This window comes from Porites lutea, chromosome 9 (assembly GCF_958299795.1).
Source record: "Porites lutea chromosome 9, jaPorLute2.1, whole genome shotgun sequence".
In the NCBI taxonomy this organism is placed as follows: Eukaryota; Metazoa; Cnidaria; class Anthozoa; order Scleractinia; family Poritidae; genus Porites; species Porites lutea.
The window spans coordinates 28,315,146-28,333,444 of NC_133209.1; the positions used below are offsets into that span (position 1 = coordinate 28,315,146).

At 38.6% G+C, this 18,299-nt stretch overlaps 1 protein-coding gene across 1 annotated transcript in view; it reads left to right on the plus strand.

Moving 5' to 3' along the window:
- The first annotated feature begins 7,453 nt into the window (after positions 1–7,453).
- The window catches only part of LOC140947776 (ataxin-10-like), a 15,061-nt gene continuing 4,215 nt past the window's right edge, over positions 7,454–18,299 (plus strand). The window contains exons 1-12 of the mRNA XM_073396967.1: positions 7,454–7,612; positions 7,712–7,900; positions 9,028–9,104; positions 9,215–9,332; positions 10,273–10,353; positions 10,465–10,551; positions 11,053–11,133; positions 12,445–12,482; positions 13,061–13,215; positions 14,402–14,513; positions 15,250–15,419; positions 16,413–16,476. Of these exons, the coding sequence (XP_073253068.1) occupies positions 7,485–7,612; positions 7,712–7,900; positions 9,028–9,104; positions 9,215–9,332; positions 10,273–10,353; positions 10,465–10,551; positions 11,053–11,133; positions 12,445–12,482; positions 13,061–13,215; positions 14,402–14,513; positions 15,250–15,419; positions 16,413–16,476 (1,300 nt within the window). The 5' untranslated portion in view covers positions 7,454–7,484. The remainder of the gene's footprint in view (positions 7,613–7,711; positions 7,901–9,027; positions 9,105–9,214; positions 9,333–10,272; positions 10,354–10,464; positions 10,552–11,052; positions 11,134–12,444; positions 12,483–13,060; positions 13,216–14,401; positions 14,514–15,249; positions 15,420–16,412; positions 16,477–18,299) is intronic.

An 18,299-nucleotide genomic window follows, 5' to 3' on the forward strand; every position in this document is an offset into this window, starting at 1 on the left:
TATTCCACTTTCAAATTAAGACGCATTACCTATCTGACGCGAATCATCAAACGGATAACCCGTCTCACACAAATAATCCGTCTCTAGTGTGAAAACTGCCATTTCTGTTGTAATGAGTGTCGCGCCCCGTCCTTGAGTTAGGCGTTCGCGTGTGTACTTTACTTTTTCACAAAGATTATTTTTAAATTGACTATTGACATTTTTATGTGTAAAACAATATTAGAAGTGGAATACTTTATAAAAAGTATGATCTATCAAATGTTAAAATTGATCAAAAGAATAGCTTATTTCATATCCCGAGATGATCTTAAGACCTTTATTTTGCAAAAAATACAGGTTAATTAATATTTAACTTTTTGAAACAAAAGAAGTTAATTTTTAACTTTTTTGTTAACCGTAACTGAAAAAAATTAGCCGATAGCCGTAAAAGAGCCAAAATTTTAGCCGATAACCGTAAATGCCACCACCCCATTGAGACCCTCTAAGTAGTGTTTGTCTCTACGTTTGGAAAAGGGCTCTCGCCAACAGGTTAGCTCGATCGTTCCCAGAGTCCAGGGCCAGAGAAAGAGAAGAGAAGAGACCCTAAAATCTGATGATTCGCACTTACGAAGGGCTAGATTAGCTGGAACTTCAACCTTTCATCTTTTTTACATTAGTAAACCGACTGTACTATCAGACGATAAGTAATGATATTAAATTATATAGCGCTATTCAGCTTCTGTAGCGCTTTACAATCATTATGGTTAGGTAAAAGTTCTAAAAGCTAGAAATACCGAGATAAATCTACAGAGCTTAAGAATACCTGAAAATACGAAGATAATGCTGAGAAGCAAGTTATTCCTTATAGCCTTGGCTCAGCAGAGCTGAACGCCCGGTCTCCATAAGTATCAAGTTTAGCTAGTGGCAGAGTGAGCAGTTCTTGGCCACTGGAACGTAACTACCGAGAGAACACTCGATGACGATTCAGCCGACTAGAAACGTAATATCCTGTGAACGGGCTCGCTGTTTGGTGAAAGGGTGAAAAAATCGCGAGGAGAGGTATTGAGTGCTTTATAGACTTATAACAGTAGGTGAAATTTTTCGTTATTACATCTAACCTGGTCGCCTGATCGTACTGAGTTTTTGGCGGAACACTCGGAGTGAGCCATTTCAAACAACATATCGACTGGTCGTCAGCTGTGGTCGTTGCTTTTCGTGAACAGACGTCGTGATTATTCTGAGCCTGCAGTGTCACGTCAAGAAAGGACTGGACCTAGTACCCAGTCTTGCTTTTCTCGCCCGGTTTATGGCGTCACTGGGTGGAATTTCAATATCACAGGAGTCTTAAAGTGATGTTGCACCAGACGATTCGCAACGGCGATTTTTAGCTTAATAAAGCGTTGCAACATTGTTGCGGCTTTGTTTCGAATAGTTACAACATTGTTCCAACACTAAGCAACGTTGTGTTGCACTAAATCGATATCGTAGTTGCGAATCGTCCCTTGTAACATCCCCTTTACCTTGTTCCTTAAATTCTACTCGGGCATTAGGGAGAAAGGGAGACCGATGATTCCTTGAGCTGCGTTGTGGCCAGCCTATTCTTACATAATCTGTATTCGCAGCAAACTTTTCAAGTGTACGTAAATCGTTTAAAAATTGTTAAAAAGTTTTATACTTTAAAATTTATATGAACACTCTAACCTCGTAGAAAAAAAAGAAGATTCAGGAAAGCAAAAATCTCACCTATCGATCCAAAAGTAAAATGTTTTCCGAAATTGTTGATCTACTGATCTAGACACAAAAAAACCTTAATTAATTAGTTAATTACTTTTCTTCGGTGCTTGGCAACTGGTAATGTTATTAGCACAACAAAAGGTGATTTTCCCATAATTACTGTCCTTTTAATATAAAACAAAATCTTGTTTTTATACTGTTGATAGTTTTGTGTTGCATTAACCTTTAAACAGCAAAAGGAACATAATACACCTCAATTCAAAATAAGGTGAGTCAAATTGCCATTCTGCTGAAATTGATGCCACAGTTTTGAAGTTTAATTGCTCCTAAAAACTTGATGTTCGCTTTTGTTGAAAGCTCATTCCCTCTTGCATGAGCTTAAATGCTTTCAAGCTTTGGCAACCGACTGGCATCAATATGCCAGGGTCCGGTGAAATCCTCTCCGGATGAACACGGCTTACTCCATAGAAATTTATGATACCCAACTGTTAAGTTCATGAAGCGTGGAGAACGAAATGCTAGCCGTTGTGGTCACAGTGTGTAAGGGTAAGGTTTGGTATCGTTTGGAAAAAGGATACATGCCCCTAACCTAGATTGACCTAATTTGGAAGTTATTTAGACGACCCAATGCAACAGCTAACTTAAATGAACTGGCTGCAACTTGGATGAGGCAGCCGGAGAACTGAAAAGAAATTACTCTCTTGATAAAAGTACACGATGAGTGCTTTAAGTTTGTTCAAAATAAGTTGGTTTATCCAGATCCTCGAGGAAAGACACCGTTGTGCATTTGACACTATTTTTTCCATAGTTAGTCAGTGCCTGCATTAAACACACCCATGTGTATTAGCTCAATGGATAGAGCATTGCGTTCGGTCATCGCATAGGTTAGGGGTCGATTCTCGGTCAAGCCTGAAAATTTTCAGGTGTTTTTCAACCGCGTAGGCTTTTCATTCTAAACGCTAGTAAGTAGGATTTTCTTTAGGTACCGTTTATTTTAATTTTCTCATGTTTGGAACTAAAACAGCAATATGTGCTCCAAAAAGCTTCATTTTTTTGGTTCGAACTTGGAGTATTTCGATCGCTTCTCAAAAAATCCACATTTGCTCCGCGGTAATGTGAAGTAAGTTAATGGCTTTGTTTAAGGTAAGGCACAATGGCACTGGATCCAAAGACTTGGGGTACTTACAATTTACATGGGAAAACCGGAAATTCTGATAAGAAAATCAACCGGTTCGGGCCATCTCGTTTGGGAAGCGTCATAAAATATGGGCTGTAATTTGATGCGATGCAATTCTTCTACTCTTTTATATGTTCAGTTGATTTGGTTATACTTTGTAGCGGGTAATTGTCCCACCACGCCAAATTCTAAAGAATTATGTTCATGCACAAGATTTCCACCCGGGTTATTTGTGTATGGTAAGCAGCCCTGGATTACCATGCATGGGGCGTTAGAGGAACATGATAACTTTTTGCGAACTTTTTCTCAGTTTGAAAATTGACGAATTGATGCATTTTTATTGATGTCAACGAACGGAAAATCTGCGTCCTCAGTTCTTATTCTGAAAACAAATAACAAAATATTGTTATATTGTTTTAAAAAACATGTGTATATTGAAAAGGCTTTTTAACGCATACTAATTAGCGTTTGTTACCGTATGCTTGTTGAGGTAATTCTTTCTAATCAGTTAAAAAAGCGCGGTAATTAAGGTAATTTAAAACAATTTGTACATATACAGCAAAAATGACAAATTAATCACCGGACCGGTAAGGTGGTAAACATTCTGCACCAATGGAAAATTTTTTGTAAAGACCGATTTACACGGCAAAAATTTGTCACGTGCAAGGTGCTTACCGTAGATGTACAACCCAAATCGTACCTTGTAAATCAAACTTACGATAGCCGCGGGGAAGTCATTTGTAAGTGAGATGTACACGATAAACCTCCCGTTGTAGGATTGTCGCAAGCACATCAAATCCGTCAAAATTGAGCCGTGTAAATCGTTTTTTAAGTCCTTTGCATGCGCGTAAAAAGTTGCTCCCGATTTACTCTTTCAGTGTAATACATTCTCCTCTGATTTTCTGTTCTTTGCTTTTTCAGAGCTTCTGTTTTACATTCAACTGAGGAAATTACAGTATACCAGTGATGTTTGTGGTACCCAGTACTGTTCAGCTTGTAGTCGCCATTACACTAGCGCTACTAGGCGTGTGCGGGAATCTTGTCATACCGTTTGTTTCCTACCGTACAAACCTAAGATGTCCTCACATCATATTGTTGGCTGCGCTGGACTTTACAGCTACATTACTTGGACCCGGGATCATGCTCGTGATTCATGTTATAGGTCCATCGTGGTTGGAAAATAGCAAGTCAGTATGTCACGCCTTAACGTTTCTAAGCACCTGGCAGCTGATCACGTGTTTTCTGGTTCTTTTCGTGCTAGCTGTTTTTTGCCAAAAAGTGAGGCATTATGTCCAGTCTGTTGAAAAACGTCGTGCCAGGAGAAGACAAATCGCTGTTCTCGCCGTTTGCTTTTTGATGGCAGTGGTATTAAGTGTAGTGCCTCTTCTGGGATGGAGTTCTTACGATGGCCTTTATTTCATACACTCTTGTGCTTTACCTCGCCCTACGCAAATCTCGCACTATTCTATCTGCTATCTCGCCCTTTCTTTCGCTCTTCTCCTAACCAGTACCTTTCTTGCTGCTAAGGCGTTAAAGAAGCGCTGCTTTTACCCATTGCAGCTCTACTGGGAGCGACATGTATTAGAAACAAAAATGAACGACCCGGAGATGACAACCGCGGCTTCATCGTCAACTTCGGTAAGATCTGGTCGTTTTTCCTCTGGCTCCTTCGCAACCAGACGATCTGTTTTACCATCGGCATGTAACAGTCCCATGGTCGGAAGAAAGGTTTCCCAGAAATCTTTGCCACTAGAAGGAGCCTTGAATACTCTGTTGGAGATCATTGCGCGCCAAAATGAAAGGGCGCATGCTCAGCAAACTGAACCCGGAAGTAGCCAAGAAGCACAACTGCAAGGGTCTCAGTCTGCTTCTGTTGTTTTACGTAGCCCTCAACATGGCACCCCTAAAGGCCCGTTCGTTATATCTTACCGAGTTCCTGACATAAATTATAAGCGAAAGAAGATCTTCGAAAGCCCAAGATGGCTCCCTCTATCTAAATCTCCCAAGGAACAACGCTCGCTGTCACGATTACTTATGCTGAGGTGTTGCGTTACTCTGATTTGCTGCCTACCTCTTTACGTTACAGCTGCACTTCAAATGGCAGCTGTTCAGTATCCACAAGAGCTGAACGTGTTAATCCAGTGGTTGGTTTTTATTCAGTCGTCAGTCTCTCCAATGCTCCTTTTATGTGACGTGAGCTACAGGCAAATTTGGTCCCGGATAGCGTTGTCTATTTTCAAGATATGCATCCAATCAAATGAAACCCATGGAGATCTGGAAAAGTCACGTGATGTGGATTGTCGAATGGAGGAGACACAACAGGTTCGACTGAAGGAAATGTTCCCTCTTGACGCGTCGCGACTTTGAAGGAACGCGGAAATATATTATGAAATAAAGACATAACGAAAATATAAACCAACAATGACATTGACACAGTAACAACGAAAAACAACATTATCCAGAGCTAGGAATTACAATCATAAAGACTGGCTATCCAGCCTCGCCGACCTCGGGCGGAGTGAGCATGTATTGTGACTAATAAACCAAACATTATCAGATTTAAGTTTGATTTTACAGTTTACGTTTACATAAGAAACATTACCTTTCCGGAGGTGGCATCAATTAAATAAGAACAGACTGCAAATATAACTCGTCTTTCAATTTCGATTGTTTAGGTCCTTTAAAATCAAGATGAGCGGATGCCTTTCTGAGCTTTAACATTGATTTTAGAATAATTTCACTTTACCCAGTTTCTAACCTCAATAAGGATACAGCGATAGTTAGCGCCCTATATAGTAGCCATGTCTAGAAGCCATATGTATTAAGCTTGATTTGAACACCAAAATATGTGCGAAATTGAATTCAATTAAGACTACTAGCAAGCTCCTTATTTGGGAAGGGCGGGACGGGAATTATGTGCGAAGTCACGTGCAAGTAGCCCTCAAAATGGAGACCACAGAGATCTCATTTTGGAAACTTTTACTAATCCTAACAGCAAGCAAGTAACATCTGGGAGGGGGTGGGGGGGGTGGGGGGAAATGAGTTGCCAATTTTATCATTAACCTACTACTATTTGGTAACAGTCCTTTGCCGATTAAGTTAGTCCCTTTATGAAAAGTTAGTAGCAGGCGCTTGGAAGTAATAATAGGGACCTTACGAAACTAAGATGGCGACGGCAACAGAAACGTCTGAAACACAATAGGTTCCAGTGAGCAAAACAACAATCTGCACGCTTTTTTGTACATTTCTCCGCCGTCCTTGATCAACTACGACGTAAAATGGTCAAATTTTTGAGTTAACTTGAGAAGGGAACGACAAGGCGATAAATTTTTTATCTCTCTCTGAACTCGGACACGGTTCCCTCTCTTCAGTTCCAACTTAACTTCCATACTTCAAGTCACTGGGCGACTTGGTATGAGGGCGAAAAGGTTTCAAATTTTTCAGCGTGGTTTTCAATTGCGTTGCTGTTGTCGGATCATAAGGTCCCTAATGGGCGCGGAACTGGGCGCGCTCGAGGGAGACACGGGTGTCCCGTTCTTTCTCGCATTTCTCGTTCTGCAACGTAGGCAGGAGACTCCACCACCGCGGTCAAACGTCTAAATCGTTATTTTTGTTTTTTATTGCTGGGATTTCATTTACCAGTTAGAGAAAAATGGGCAAAGATGTATAAATCAGTTAGTCAACATAGCTATCTTTCCATTTTTCTCAAAATTTTGAGCTTTTTTCGCTGAAAACGCTTCGCGCTAATAGAGAATCATGTTTGAAAATGGCGTCGATAATAACGTCAGCATCGGTTTTCAATCACTTAGAACTTTTTTAGTAAACTTTTAAAAAGTTTAGTAATGGTAACAGGACTGAGTGGAGTCCAATTCGGTCTGTAATCATACGAGTGATTAACAAAATCGGACGACCGCGTAGCGGGAGTCTGATTTGTTTAATCACGAGTATGATTACAGACCGAATTGGACGACACGAAGTTCTGTTACCAATTAATCATGATAACTTTAACAAAATTTGTGGTATATAGGGCTCTTTTTAAATCAAAACACAAGAAATTCCAAGATTTTTTCGCTAGCAATAAAAAAAAAAAGCCATTTAAGCGCGCGCGTGATGGCGCGTACTGTCCAATTACTTAGGCATGACGCGTACTGTCCTATTAAACTGTCCAATTAAGGCTGAAATCAGGGCAGTTGAGAAGCAATCAGATTTGAGAATTTTGTTATAGTTATGATTAGTAAACTAACAGGATGTTGGTAATACCCTAAACTTTCGATAGTGAAAGTAGCAACCTTAACTTTGAAGTATTTCGCTTGACTTTTGCAAATTTCACTCGTTTGACCGCTGTGAAGGAGACTCCTGACGCAGGCTATTAGTTAGCCAAAATTCCATGAGAATTGGGCAACAAAGCTAGGTATTAAAAAGAAAGACAAAGGGAAAGATGGATTTAGGAAATCTGCGCGAGAAACAAAGCCGCCACATGAAAAACGAGCAGACCCTGGGAACGAGGTCAAGGATAGTCGAATTGGGTCAGCGGAATTCCTATGTCACAATTGGTACTTCATAATGTTTCTTATCCAATCGCCAAGATTCCAAGATGGCGGATGAACTTCTTCGCGAACTGGCTTGTTTTGCAAAGAGGCTTGGTCAATCTGAAACGTCTTGGATAGAAATTAGAGCAGTTTTGGAAAAGCTCAAATCTTGGGCCTTAGAAAAAAGCAATAGGTAAGGTTTTTGTGAGGATTATACATTTTCAACAGCTGTTTAGAAGCGAATGGAATCACATGTGTTCATTCACAAATAGTTGTGTTTCATTCTTTGTAGATGCTGTTTATCGGATATTCACGTAATACAGACTAAAGATATCATCGTGGCTTGCAAGAATATGTTGTATTCTCACACGAATGTAGAAGAACATGAACAACTTAGTCTTCACCTGAAAACTTTGACAGAGGCGTTCAGATTTCTAAGAAACTGTTGCGCTGAAACACCTAAGAATCAGAACATTATATTGTAAGTACTGAAATACTTGTAGTATTACAGTGTAAGAGAAACCATAATAGTAGCATACCTAGCAACATCAGAGAATTTAATTTCTTGAATTCATTGTTCATAGCTAAAAGATGCATCCAGAAATGTCCAGTTTTGCCCCTTTTTTGTTATATATTTGCTGTAGAAAATACGGCATTGTTTTTTTCGTCGTATTAAACTCGTCATTTTGCTACCAAAATGTAGTTCTCTTACAATGTACTTGTTTTCCTCTATAGAGTTAGGGTGTGCTAAAAGTAACGATAGCCTTTATTTTGGGAGTAACATCTGTTCTCACATTAAACCAGTATTCGACCCTGCTTGGTTCACAATTCCCTTTGTTTCTGCCCCTAAACTTATTCATACAAGAGAGTAGAAATTCTTGTTTAAACTAAACAAGGGCAAACACCAAATGATACCTAACAGAAGATTGAAAATACATTACACAATATCTGCACCACAAAACAAAAGCAAATCGGCAATAGCTTCTGTAACACCAAGAAACAATCCAAAATGTTCATGCATGATCGAGTCACTTAGTGAATGTGTGATGGATTTGTGTGCATTATCTACAAGATTCTGATAATTTTATGCTTTACACAAGTAGTAAGTCTTCAGAGTAAGTCCTTTTTGTATTAATTTCTTGATCAAAATTTCCATTTGTTAAAATGCTTTTGTGTTGTGTTGAGTGGCGATGCTAATGTTAGTTGTGATATTCGGTTTGCATAGCTTTGAAGTTTTGTTACACGGTAAAGTTTAGCAACGATACAGCTGTACTTACAGTTTTATAACCTTTTAGCACTGTGAGAATCACACAGCAAGTGACCCTTACATGTAATAATCTCTCATGAGACATGAATCCCATTGTACACTATCTGATTCAAGTCATGTGCTATTCCATTTCTTGTTTTGTGAGAGCTGAGTGGTAACTTACTTTTGAGCATAACTGTAATAAAAAAACTCCCCATGTTCCAGCTAAATGTTTTATAGGTTTGTTGCATTTGAAGTGCTGTTCCTGTCCTGTTCCTTGTTAACTTGGGGAAATGTGATGATGATGTTATTACAGTGTTAATAAAGCATGATAACATTATTATTGTCATGTCTAATTTCAGATCTTCCAGTGTGGCAGACCAGGCAATGGACGTAATTATAACTTTGTTGAAACCAAAGTACCAGGAAATTGAAAGAGGTAGTAGAGGGCTTGCTTTAAGGTCAATCACTTTCTCCTGTTTGGTAAAAAGATTGTGCTGAGAGTTAGCCAACATGTTATATTAACTGATTTTCTTTCTATGCATGTAGGGGTGGATGCTGTTAATGATGTTTTAAGAAGTAGCCTTCAGCTCCTTGGTAATGCAGTGGTAAAAAATGAGACTACTCAGGGACTTGTGTGGAAGAAATGCTTCCCACAATTTTTCTTGTGAGTTTTGTTATCCTGTGGGAAACATTAAATTGAACTTTTCTCAATGAAATAATGATGTTGTGTTAGTATGTGTAATCAAATGGTGACGAGTGAAATTAGGGAATAATTTCATGTGCAATTTGTCCAAATCGGCAATCCTCATAATTTTCCAAGCCTTTAATCATGGGTGACGAATTATGTTAGCATTCTTGGATTTTTGACATGTTTTATATGATTCCTGGATTGCATCGATTGAGAACTTCCTTCTCTTGAACGTTTAGAGCTTAAATTTGGCTTAAGTTCAGAATTTTTTGACAAAATACCTGTTAGAATCCTTCTTGATGTGCTCTTTTGTGTGTTTAGGTTTTCTAAAGCGTCTTTTTATGCTCTGGCATCTTCAGTCATTCATGACATATTAAAACTTTTGTTGCCATCTTGACACTGAGACGTGCGGAAGGTTGCCATGGCAATTTTGTAATTTCACATGTGAAATAACAAATTATCGCTCAAATTTTGTGTCAAAATTATGGAGTAATTCGTCACCTATGATATTAAGTGAATAAGCAATTAGTTATTCTTTCTTTCCCTCCTCATCTAGTCTCCCATGCAGCTGTTCATTTTGTGGGTCACCCCTCACTTTGTGATAACACAGAGAACAGCTGCATGGAGACTGCATGTACTCTTCATCCTGCCCTGAAAAAAAAAATGATGCTATTGAACTGGTTTGGTTGAACCTATGAATTCCCAATTTATCAATCAAATTAAGGAAAATCATGTTATTCTGCTGTTTTGTTTTAAACTGTACACTTTTTTTAATCTAGTGGGGGGAATTTTTTTGTTGATAACTATCTTTCTGGCCCACTGGCATTCTGTTACATCTATGCAAGTCCTTCCTGTGCTTGGTATTAATTTTATGCAAAGTTAATGGTTTTTTTGCTAATTTTTAATTTTCTTACAGAGATGTGTTTTCATCAACAAATCACACAATCCAAGACTGTTTATGCATGATAATTTACAACTGTTTAAATGAACAGAACAGGTACTTGTGCAAGTTTTTGTGTTCTTGGTATACATGTATATCTCAGGGCTATCTGTAGTTACTCAGGATTACAGAAGTTTTTCCACTATTTTAATATTTGTATTTTTCCAGGATACAGCTTGTAAGAGACCACTATGGACTGAAGATCATTTCTCACATTGTTCATTTGTGTGCAGAGAAGACTCAACTTGAGTGGGGGTGGGTATAAATAGTCAGATCCAAAGAGGGAGGGGGTGGCACTCGAGAAGTTTGAGGGGAGGACTGTGCCTTCAAGGTCTTCAAACCCTGACCCTGTTCAGACAAAAATCATTCATGTTTAAGACAAGAAACCAGATTTCATGACCCTGCTTCCTTTTGTTTCGCACACAGAATCAGGTAATTTTTAAAACTAATGTCATGCAATTATACACATATTTTTTTGAAAAAGATAAAAATTTTTGGTACCACACATGTAGACCACTTATCACCAGCCTTCACACTTCAAAAAGGCACCCTGTTCAAGACGGTCACCCTAAATAGTGAAATTGTAAGATTCAAGACCTTGAGAACCACACCCTGTTGAGTGGCACATACCCATCTGGCCAAATAAGGGAGTGTCCCCCCCCATTAATCAGATCATGTATCTGTCTTTAGTGTTGGCTTAACCATGTTAAGCTTTTGTGCTCAATACAGTTTTTTCTAAGTTTATTTTTTTTTAAGATATTTTGTTTTAGATTACTTGATCTGTAATGGTTTATTCCCTGAGATGTTTCAAGGAATTGAATTTGATCCACTCGCAAGGTAAAGAAGGTATAAAGTAAAACATATTTTAGGCAATAGACCTTGTTTCTGCTAAAATAGACAGCTTGTGTTTATTTTGTGTTGTAAAATATTTAAAAATGTAATAGTATAATGTAGAATGCCTTCAAAAAGGTTTCTTGTAAATGGGATCATTGTAGGACCTGTCCACAGGATCGAATTAAAGTTATTTTCACCTCATTATGTCTTTTATCATGGCTTTTCTCATGACGTAGCTCCTCTGTTTTATACACTAAAATATCGGATTCTACCTTTAACCCTCAGTCAATAGACTTAACCTTGTCTCAAAACAGATTATTAATGCCAATTAAGTCTTACTGGTATACTCAGAAATGGCTGAGGTTTGAGTTCTTTAAAGCTATAATCTGTTCATGCATGCATCATCCCATTTTGCCTTTAAAATTATGTATTCTTTCCTGCACTCACAAGGAATCTTATACACTACTCCATATTGTTTTCATGGATCAATAGCATCATCACACTAAGTGTGATGTAAGTGACGTGTTGTGTCAGTTTAAAACAGGTTGTGTGCCTTGCTGTTGCAGGCAAATATAAAGAGGTTCAGATGTTGGCTCTTTTATAATGTATGGTTTTTGGAACATGTTTTTCAATAGAGTGAAAGCCTTCCCCGATGTTTCAAGCTTTAGGCCCCCTGTTAAGAATGTTGTTTCTTCTTTGATCTGAGCCACATGTCCTAGTCATAGAGAAGTTGGACCTTTCCTGTAATTTATGCCAAAATTGCTGCAGCTGTGGCAGATCCAGGGGAGGTGCCTGGGTGGGGGCACCCCCCCGCCTTATTAATTTTTTAGACCAAAATGAGGCCCGAAGGGCTGAAAAAAGTATTTTTGAGACCGCCCCCCCTCCTTATCTCAGAGTCTGGATGGCCAGGCCCCCCCCCCACCCCCCCTTATCTGAAGGTCTGGATCTGCCACTGTGCAGTACTGATTCTCTTTAGATGAGACTCTTGTCTCTAGAGACGAGATGCTCATCTCTGTGATTAGACACTTGTCTTTCGAGAAATGAGATGAGATTGGTACATGTAAGATTCTTTTGAGCAGTACTGTAGAACTGCATTTACAGTTTCAAGTACAATGAAGGGATAGGATTCACTAGGAACAGAAAACTGTAAAATATCTGTCAAAATAGTATTATCTTATGCAAATGTTGCATTTTTCACAGTATAACAAAATAACATTGTTATTGGTTTATTCTTAGAGTGTGCATTATTGTTGCACATTTAGTGAGCACTGTTGTGTTTAAGTATTGTAATTTTGTCTTGTTACTGGTTAATAGGATTATTCTGTTGGACTTATTCCAGGTGAAAACAACAGGTAAGTTTAATATTTATTTACCTATCATTATCGATAAAGGTAAATTTAAAGTTATTTCGTTTGTTACAGGGTTGTCATCAAGGTCTGAGGGCCGGAGATTTCCCAGGGTTTTTTCTATATGAACATGACCTACTCACTTCTCGCTACTTTCATAGGAATTAACAAAGAGGATCATAGAATGAAAAGGACTTCCTAGCTGTCAAAACTGCACCTACACCTTAATTACTTATATGTGGCAACTTGAAACCTTACTGACAGCCCTAGAGAGTAGCTAATAGGATGAATACTAGACCATGTAGTGTAAAAAGGTGTTATTTTACTGGCTTGGTCAAGCCCAAGGCCTAACTCCATTTAGACTTGTTTTAACAGGTACATTATTTTGAATGTTTTGACCTTGATGTAGAGTAATTACTGGTAGTCTTTTGCTGGTTAAATAAGCCAAGATCCAACTCCATTTGTAACTTTAATAATTATTTGTAACTTTGATATTCAATGCTGCAGCCTTTTTGGCCATCTACAGAAGTTTCACCGTTGCTGGTATGCAAATGATGATTGAATTTTTTCGTTGAATGTTTTAGATGCCTTAGATGAACCAAGTGACAGATCACAAGGGCAGTCAGTGGAAGAGCAGTTTTATGCATCGTCATTAAGTTATGTAGCTGATCAGTTTGAAAATCATGCTGTAAATATCACTGAGAGACTTCAAGAAATGGATACCTCATCTGATGACTTTGTAAGTGTCTTGCATAATTTTTCTGCCTAACCGATTGACCCATAAACCACCTGTAACTCTGCCCATGTGGATCCACATCCCTTCTGTTTTAACAGTCAAGGACAACATCTTCATCATCTAACTTGTGCAGAAGGAAGAGATCTTTCAAACCAGATCAGAAACAGCACTATTCAGAGAAGAAGGCAGGGGAAACGCAAAAAACCTTACAATGTTGACCTGAAAATTCAACTGCCCACCTACCTTTCCATCCATCCAATCCCAAGATCCTTAAGGCATTCCCAGAATGTTTCCTAACGTTACCCTCTGAAATGAAGCCTACTAGATGCCCAGTAACAAAAAAAAACCAAACAAATCAAATCAAAAGAGAACAACAATGACAACAACGACAACAACAAGGGAAGAAAAGCTGATATTTTGCATCTGGAATGGGTCACAAAGTACTTGATTTAAAAACAGAATGTTGGACAGTTTTGGCTCACTATAGCAAGACAGTGAAAAAACAGCTCGATTGGCTTCAGAAGGTGATTTTTGGCAAAATTCCCAGGAGCAAATGGGTTAATGTCTACATTTTACTCTTGCTTTGACTCCTCACACTTGTGCTGTCTGTACTGGTCACTGTACATGTGTTTAAAAAGAACCAAAAACAGCCCAAAACATTGATTGCAAGTTGAGTTCTACCAGGCTTATGTTTCTGATTTTACATTACAAGTTTAGGCATGCATATTGTGTGGTTCAGTTTTATCCTTGGTTTAAATTTTATTTTCCTTTGTTGGGGGTATGGTAATGTATGATAATGAGTTTGGAACCAAGGAAAATAAAATCCAAACCAAGGAAAAAAATTGAACCACAACACATACATGTAGAAGGCAAAATTTTTAGAAGTGGCATTACAGCCATCTATTCCTCTTCACCAACTTCTCACTCTTTTCTTCCCAATGCTTTTCTTTTTTGGACATTTTTTAGGCTTCATTTTTATCAATAAAATGTTTCCACAATGACCTCAGCGGTAAAAAGTTGCATATTTTCATTTTGAACATGGAATTACTAGTTTCCTCCTTTGCAGCTGTTCAGGCTGAAGTCAAGCAGTGCTCCCCGCCCCTACACCTGAGCAGGAATGTGTGACTCAGCCCGAGTGCCTGGCAAGGAGACTATAAAATTACAGGCCTAAAATAGCATTTTTTATCAGTTTCAGGTGCTGATTGTGACAAGGCTTTTAAGTTTACTCTCCATAAGTACTGGACTACCATCAAATATCACTGGTTTGCATGACAGAACAGCATTACTGGAGACTTGTCTAGGTTAGTCAAGAATGTGGAAAGGAATGGAAATTTCTTTCATGATTCATTTACAAAATTAGTTATGTCTGAGAAAACCTACATATAGTTATTCCTTCAACTGGTGAAACAACATCCTATTGATTTCAAACAAAATGTCCCCATTAATGCATTTCAAAAACCTCTGTGTCCTCACTACATTGCCCATAGCTTCTGGCTGTTCGCACTTAGTCATTTAAAATATATAGCTTTTGCATTAATATTATTAGTTTGTTTCTGAGCTAATATCACTTTGTTGCTGGGTCGTTCATGAGTAGCAATGTGTCCAGAGTTTAAAACCCCCAAAGGTGATGTCATATCTTGGGGGAATTTGCTGTTGCGTCTTTTTCTTGCACTGTGTTTTTCATTCTTTAATATTTAGTTTATGTCTGACAGCACAATATCCTCACAGTACTGGTACTTTGCACCTGCCATGCAGGCTAGGTAAAATAGTGATTTCAACTTTAATTAAGATCTCTGTTGTATAAAGAAGTACCGAAGGTCCAGCCAAAATTAACACAGGTCTTTAGACAAGCTTACGTCACATCAGTCTCTAAATGAATGATGAAGGTAAATTTTCTGTCACATTTTTTTTTAATTTCCTTTTTTAAGTTGTCTTTGCTCAGAGCGTAGCTTTCTGGCAGCAAATATACAAAATTTGACATGTTTCAAATTCACTTTAATAGTTTTTACTAACAATATGTACAATTCAATTCTGCAGGTTTACTAAAGGAGACAGCTCATCCTGGCATCAAAGAAACATTTAGCAATGTCAGCTCTGTTCCACAAGGTGTAGACTCGGGGAAACTGAACCCTAGTCATGGCTTTCAGAGAGACCTGGTGCGAGTTATTGGAAACATGTGCTACCAACACACAGCCAATCAAAACAAGGCAAGATGCATGCCTGTGTAGCAGGCGCCTGTAATTTTGGGCAAAGGGAGAAATTTCAAGGATGCGCACACGTGAGGGGTGAAAAAGGAGAAGAGGCCTATTCCACCCTTCACGTTTTCTCCTTGGATGCTCCATGAAAAAACTAACTGGCACCTGCCAAGTAGACTAATACTGTGTTTTGATCGAGGTGGAATCCATCTTCAGAAACTCCCGTGTACAAAACCATTTTGGTTTTTAAAGACTACTGTCTTATGGCTCAAATGTGAAATGAACCTTCTTTGTGTTTTCATCGAAAACCTTGCTTATACAAACACTTATCAGACTGTGGTGGTCAAAAATGTTTAACCCCCTTAGAGTGACCAACATTCAATTTCTCCTTAAAGTTGCATTAATCAATCAATCTTAAAGGTCAGGAGAAAAAAGGAGATGGTCAGCAAATGAAAAGGTCTTAATTGCTAAACAAAATCTCCTCATCATTATCGTAGGAAATGTACAAAAAACAGTGCAGAGAATATACCTGCTGATATAAGTGCTTATTTACTGTTAATCAGTAAAAACGCGCAAGTAAGAACGTGCGTTTTCCCAAGTTAGCCCAAACAGGTTCTTGAATAAATGGTGATTAGCACAAATTTTAGTAACTAAGGTTATTAAATAGATTCTTATTTTCTGAAGAAAAAAACACGTTGTAGCTAAGAGTATTCAGTGGTATTCCGCTTATTCCTTATGTAAAATCTGCATACCATTGCATTGCAGTTGGAATGATCAGGCACCAAAGAGGATACTGAATGTTGACTTATCTTATTTACCCAAGTGTTTAGAATTTTTTTAGACATTTTAGAGAATAAAAACCTGTTTAAGATTTTCGGCTAAACAGCTTCCTCTACGAAGGGGCCCTAAATGGGTAATTTTAACTTAACAGGTTCATAAAAACCAGGTTCTTAGTCGCGGGTTTTTACAGTAATTGGTTTATTGGTTTTATTAATGTTCATATAGGTGCGTGAACTTGAAGGAATTCCTCTACTCCTGGATCATTGCAATGTGGATGATCATAACCCGTGTATCCTTTTATGCTTTTTGTTACATTTGCTTATACTCTGAGAGTAGTTGTTTCTCCGGCCTGCAGAAACCACTGCTCGCAGGGTAATTTGGTTATCGTTAATGGGTTTGGAGGTAAGGCAGACAATTACGTTAAAGCCGAATTGAGGAAACCGTTTCTGAACTTAAATATATGCAGTAAAATATTGCCTTGCATTCACGTTCTCTAGAGACTTTTTTTTTCAGTAGCCCAGTAAAGTTTTATCCACGCAAGTCTGTGAACCATAAAAGTATATAAACCATACCAACTTATGTGTTCATGACTATTGACGATTCCTTCTTTAATACTTTGTTTGTTCACTCCCAAATTTTGCGTATTTAGTTATTTTTGCTCAAATACATATTTATGAGCATTTGAAAACGAAAGTTCATGCCAAAAAAGGGGCAAACGGAGTCTATTAGAAACGAAATGTCGTTACTGGGAATGCGTCGGTCAGCTATTGGCCAATTTATTTTCCTTTTCCTACTAATAGTCCCAGAAGTCTTTGCGAAAGTTATCTCAGCCCAGTTTACTTCTCTTTTCTAAAGTAGCGAATTGTAGCTGGCGACTGGGTCTGTGTTGTGTCGAATTGCACCATGGGACTGTTCTGGGTTTTTGGCTCTAACGAAGTTGCGCAGAAAACTAGGTCACTATTAGTTTGCTTAAAAAAGTACCAAAGGGCAATTAAACAATCTCAAGCGAAATCTCAAAATAAAAGTGATGTAGACTTATCGCACGTAAAATTCCCACGTGTCTCCATCTGATCCGTCCTTTGTCAAATCATCGCAGAAGTAATCCGAATGGCCCATTGCTACAGCATGTTTTTCACTTTTCCATAGAACAAGCCTTTTGTACATTTTAATATTTTCTGGAGTTGTAGCGTTTTCTCCCCACGCGTTTTTTCCCCACGCGTTTTTTCCCCACGTGTTCTTTGTTGGGTGCCCCCATTTCATGCACTCACCAGATAACGTAGAGTTATCGTCTGGCAGTGCGGTGAAAGAGTCGCATGCCTGGGGAGGGACGCTGGTGTTCCCAGTAAAGTATTGCACTACGGCTTCCCCTAGTGAGGTGGCTTTTGTCGTAATATGAAACACTCTGCCTGGCGTGGCCTTGCGGCAGTAGAATCTGAATTGCTGAAAGCCTATGTCGCTCCTAAGGTTCTTTAGACCTTCGGTGACAAGAAGGTGTAGGTTGGAACTGTAGTTTGAAAGCTGAATTCTGTAGTCGGTGGTTTGAATCTCTTCTCCATTTGTTGGTTGGAAACCGCCTGAAAAGATCACCCTTTTGACTAGCGTCCAGCCTCCTGCATGGGAAGAACAGAGAACTTTGGATTTGAGGACATGGACGACTACGAGGAGGAGGGGGTGGGGGAGATTTGACTTAAAGTTTTTTTGCGAATTCTCAAAAGAAAGACACTCCGGAAAGCTTCATTTAACTTTTCTTCACCAAAAAAGTGAAAAACGCCTGTTCGCACATACCGATGATAGTAAGCTAGTGTGTCTTTTATAAGTTGAAGATGTCCAAAATTGTGCTGTTGTCGCTAAAGCCGGTCTACGTTTTTACACGGTACCTGTTCATTTGAGACTGGAGATGGTGTGAAAGTTAGACCTGTTGTTGTTGTTTTTGTTTATTTAAGGTTAAACGGTTGGTCCTGATTTACGTAAATACTGAAGTGGTCGAGAAAATCGACAAGCTGGCATGCTATAAGTGCTAAATTGAACGGTGTCATAAGATTCTATTAAAAAAAGCAAATTATTTTCCGTTGGTTCAATACAGTGAAAGCTCCGTTTAACATGGGAGATTGC